This window comes from Arachis duranensis, chromosome 1, assembly GCF_000817695.3.
Source record: "Arachis duranensis cultivar V14167 chromosome 1, aradu.V14167.gnm2.J7QH, whole genome shotgun sequence".
Lineage (NCBI taxonomy): Eukaryota > Viridiplantae > Streptophyta > Magnoliopsida > Fabales > Fabaceae > Arachis > Arachis duranensis.
In genome coordinates, this window is record NC_029772.3 from 90,356,438 (window position 1) to 90,361,298 (window position 4,861).

General features: G+C 39.3%; 1 protein-coding gene across 1 annotated transcript in view; it reads left to right on the forward strand.

Annotated features, from left to right (window-relative positions):
* LOC107460090 (NADPH--cytochrome P450 reductase 2) overlaps positions 1-4,861 on the forward strand; it is a gene marked incomplete in the record, with an annotated part of 5,081 nt that extends 220 nt beyond the window's left edge. The window contains 16 exon segments of the mRNA XM_016078419.3: positions 1-388; positions 609-666; positions 762-845; positions 961-997; positions 1,676-1,745; positions 1,846-2,031; positions 2,108-2,200; positions 2,309-2,531; positions 2,635-2,718; positions 2,805-2,956; positions 3,337-3,433; positions 3,585-3,734; positions 3,831-3,908; positions 4,002-4,124; positions 4,211-4,324; positions 4,509-4,861. Of these exon segments, the coding sequence (XP_015933905.1) occupies positions 1-388; positions 609-666; positions 762-845; positions 961-997; positions 1,676-1,745; positions 1,846-2,031; positions 2,108-2,200; positions 2,309-2,531; positions 2,635-2,718; positions 2,805-2,956; positions 3,337-3,433; positions 3,585-3,734; positions 3,831-3,908; positions 4,002-4,124; positions 4,211-4,324; positions 4,509-4,589 (2,018 nt within the window).

The window sequence follows — 4,861 nt, forward strand, 5'->3', positions numbered from 1 at the left end:
ACCCTTCCAACGTCTCCTCCGAGGCCGCCGGCGATGTTGCCGCCATAATACTCGAAAACCGCCAGTTCGTCATGGTGCTCACCACCTCCGTCGCGATTCTCATAGGCTGCGTCATCGCTCTTGTATGGCGAAGATCCAGCTCACACAAGCCCAAGCCTGTTGAGCTTCCCAAGCGCGTCATCGAGAGGGAGCCCGAGCCTGAGGTCGACGACGGCAAGAAGAAGGTCAGCATCTTCTTCGGCACACAGACCGGTACCGCCGAAGGGTTCGCCAAGGCCATTGCCGAAGAGGCCAAAGCTAGATACGACAAGGCCACCTTCAAAGTCCTTGATTTGGTAAATAAATTAGATAGCGGAACCTATCAATTTAGCTCTCATGATATAGAAACGCCGATGATTTAGTCCTCAAATAACTAAACAAACTCCAATTCAGAACTACGAGCTTGTTTAGTTCTTTTGAGGCTAAAATCTTCAACATTTTTGGACTAAATTGGTGATTTTTTCAGATGAATACTTATCAGCTGCTTTTCTTCTTCTTTTTTTTTTTTGATTAGTTCATTAGTTTTTGTGATCTTGGTGATTGATGAATCTGTGGTGGGATATGTGTAGATATGGTGATGGTGAGCCAACTGATAACGCGGCTAGGTTCTATAAATGGTTTACGGAGGTAAGTTTGTTGCCGTTGAGAGAGAGAGAGAGATAGAGCTTGCATTGTTTATAGCTTGATTTTGGGTGCATGTGGCTGTGTTGCTGTAATTTCAGGGAAGTGAGAGAGGAGAATGGCTTCAGGATCTTCAGTATGGTGTCTTTGGCCTTGGAAACAGGCAGTATGAGCATTTCAACAAGGTTTGCCCTCACCATTGTTACTTTCTTGCGGATTTGTTAAGCCTTGAGTTCTAATTTTGGAGTTGCATGTTGCTGTTGCCTTATTTTTTTTTCATGACTATGGCTATTGACACAGGTTGCAAAGGAGGTTGATGATATTCTTACTGAGCAAGGTATCTACCTCTTCCTCATTTCTATCCTTCTTGAGTGTCATGGTTTCCAACTGGCATTTGTAACTATAATATTGCACTAGTATAATTTTCTGAGTGAAGCTTATATGGACATGCAAAAGCAGAAGGTCGAAACTCTTAACAGTTCATCCTGCGAAAGGCGGATCTATTTCTAGCCTCACATTAGCTTTCTGGGTGAATCGTTTTTCTAATCCTTTTGATCTGGTTCCCACGTGATGATCTCACATGTCAAGAGAGAGATTCACAAATCACACACTAAAGTTTGATGCATGGTTTCTTAAAATAATAAAATCCATCGATAGGGCCCCACAATCCTAACATATCTCTCTCTCTCTTTCCACTAATTTCACAAGCCGTGGATTTCAATCCCAAATCTTTTGCACTCTATATGGATTGTTTCCAGAAAAGACTTATTCTTATCACAAGTTCTGCTGGATGTTACTTGTTGTATTCTAAATTCAACAGAATTTATTGAAGTGGCATAACATAACTAGGCACAATTATTGATGAATATGTCTCCAAGTGTCTTAAACAGGGTTAAAATAAATATTGTTGATAATGTAGTTCTCGTACTGCAATGCTTAGTATAGGTTTTATCAATTATTTTTCTTGATGGAATATCTCCCCCGGTCTGATCTAACTTGTCTTCTGCTATTGAAGGTGCAAAGCGTCTTGTCCCAGTGGGACTTGGAGATGATGACCAATGCATTGAAGATGACTTCACTGCATGGTATTGAAATATTCAATTTGACTTGAGTATAGTGAACCAGGACTCATATGCAGATATTGGTCGGTCATTTCTTCCCCCTAACCAATGGCTGTTATTGCAGGAAAGAAGATCTGTGGCCAGTATTGGATCAATTGCTCAGAGATGAGGATGATACAACTGTATCTACCCCTTATACTGCTGCTGTTTTGGAGTATCGGGTTGTTATTCATGATCCATTAGATGCAGCTGCTGAGAAGTGGCATAATGTTAATGGTCATGCTATTGTGGATGCTCAACATCCAGTCAGGTATATTATATTAAAATATTAAATTGCGACTTGGCTATGTCATACAATAATCTGATATGTATGCTTATTCCTGTAGGGCAAATGTGGCTGTGCAAAAGGAGCTTCATACTCCTGCATCAGATCGTTCTTGCACTCATTTGGAATTTGATATTTCTGGCACTGGAGTTGCGTAAGTATCTACCTTTGGAAATAAAACTGTTAAAATATACCACTCCGTATTTAATGTCTGATGCTTCCATTGTCATTGGGGTTATTTATTTATTTATCTATCTTGTAGATATGAAACCGGTGACCATGTTGGTGTCTACTGTGAGAATTTGTCTGAAACCGTAGAAGAGACCTTAAGGTTACTAGGATTGTCACCAGATACCTATTTCTCTGTCCATACTGATAGTGAAGATGGGAAACCAATTGGAAGCTCATTGCCACCACCGTTCCCTCCATGCACTTTAAGAACAGCAATAGCCCGATATGCAGATGTATTGAGTTCCCCTAAAAAGGTACTTCTCATGTGCTTAATGCGTCATTGGTTTAATCCAATAACCCATCTTCTCAAGTTACATACTTTGACCTACCAATTAACAATTGCTTATATTATTTCAGTCGGCCTTGCTTGCATTGGCTGCCCATGCTTCTGATCCATCTGAAGCTGATCGACTAAGACATCTAGCCTCCCCTGCTGGAAAGGTTGTAATCTTATTCCACCATGTGGATTTAGATTAACTTTTTATGCTTACATTTCCAGTTTCTAAGCTATTTTGGTCTATCTGCAGGATGAATATGCTGAATGGGTGATTGCCAGTCAGAGGAGTCTTCTTGAGGTTATGGCTGAATTCCCGTCAGCCAAACCTCCACTTGGTGTATTTTTTGCAGCAGTTGCTCCTCGCCTGCAACCAAGATATTATTCTATCTCATCATCTCCAAGGTCAGTTTGTCTTTTCTATTCATGCATTATTGCTTGTGCTGGTTGGACTGTGTGGATCGAGGCTATTGAATGAAAATCAACTTGGAGTTTGCTGAATTTCTGTTATTTGCTTGTATGCTATCATGATGCAAGATAAAGAATTAGTGCATGAACATATTACGCATTCTTACTAACATATTTCTTATGAAATCCATCTAAACGTATTCTTTACTTAATCAATGTCTTAAGTCTGAGCTTCTGCTCGGTGGTTAGATAATAACCACTTACTGTATTCTACTATGAGCCATGGAGGAAATTTCGCTGTGACATGTTTTCTTTGTTGTAAGTCTTGTTAATCAATAATTTGTGTTGCATTTACACCCTGTCAAAATTGTCTGCAGGATGGCTCCATCAAGAATTCATGTTACATGTGCACTAGTACGTGATAAAATGCCCACTGGAAGGATTCATAAAGGAGTCTGTTCTACTTGGATGAAGGTACTTATATGCTTGTTTCCTACTCTGAAATTATGGTCGTTCGGTTCTTTAACTGTTTCAAGATATCCAATGTTTAATTGTTATTCAAAAAGAATTGGCTTAGAGTATTATTTTTGATGTTCTCTAAACATGACTTCTTGTTTGATTCCAGAATTCTGTGCCATTGGAGAAAAGTCAGGACTGTAGTTGGGCTCCTATCTTTGTTAGGCAGTCTAATTTCAAACTACCTGCAGATAATAAGGTTCCTGTAATCATGATTGGCCCCGGCACTGGATTGGCTCCTTTCAGGGGTTTCTTGCAGGTTTGGACCAACAGATTTGATATTCCTTCTGATAAATCTCGTCTATCCAATCATCTAAGCCAGCTATTTATACTCGCTCTTTTTTGGGCACTTCAGGAAAGATTAGCTCTAAAGGAAGAAGGAGTTGAACTTGGCCCCTCCGTCTTATTCTTTGGATGCAGGAACCGACAAATGGTGAGTTACAACCTCAAATTCAATTGCTTGTAAGTGAAGAGTGCTTCAATATAGATTGGATTACCAATTCTTTGTCTATCATTATTATTATAGGACTACATCTATGAGGACGAATTGAACCACTTTGTTAATAGTGGCGCACTTTCTGAGCTCATTGTTGCCTTTTCACGTGAGGGACCCAGTAAGGAATATGTCCAACATAAAATGATGGAGAAGGTACCCACTTCTACCAAGCTTCCAAATTCTCTTACCAATTAAACGTTTCAGTGTTCACTCAACCAACACTAAAACTTTTTCTACAGGCTTCGGATATTTGGAGCATGATATCTCAGGGAGCTTACATTTACGTGTGCGGTGATGCCAAGGGCATGGCTAAGGATGTACACCGTACCCTTCACACAATCTTGCAAGAGCAGGTATTTATGAATTATATTTAGTTTGTCAATTTGTTGCCTTTTATTATTGGCTGACCATAGCCAATTTTTATTGGTTATTGGTGATTTGTAGGCATAGAATTCCAAATAAAATACCTTACAATATATCCTTAATATATGGTCGATTCTCCTATTTGCTAAACTAATCAAGTTGGGTGTGTTTCAGGGTTCTATGAACAGTTCCAAGGCTGAAAGCATGGTGAAGAACCTACAGATGAATGGCAGGTATCTGCGTGATGTATGGTGAAGATCTCCAATGGTAGAAGAACAAAAATAACAAAATATAATATATGAGTCATTGGTAGAATATGTTGGAAGGGCCTATTTGCGACGCCTTCCATTAGTGCCCTCAAATGGGGGAACTACGGTTCTGTTGTCATCACTACAACAGTTCCTATATTCTTTTTCATGTATTCTTTTTTCTTTCTTTCTTTTTCTTTTTTTTTGGGCTTTTCGGTGTAACTTATATATTCTGTTTATACCTAGACTATTGAAAAACGCATATTATTTTTTCTTCTA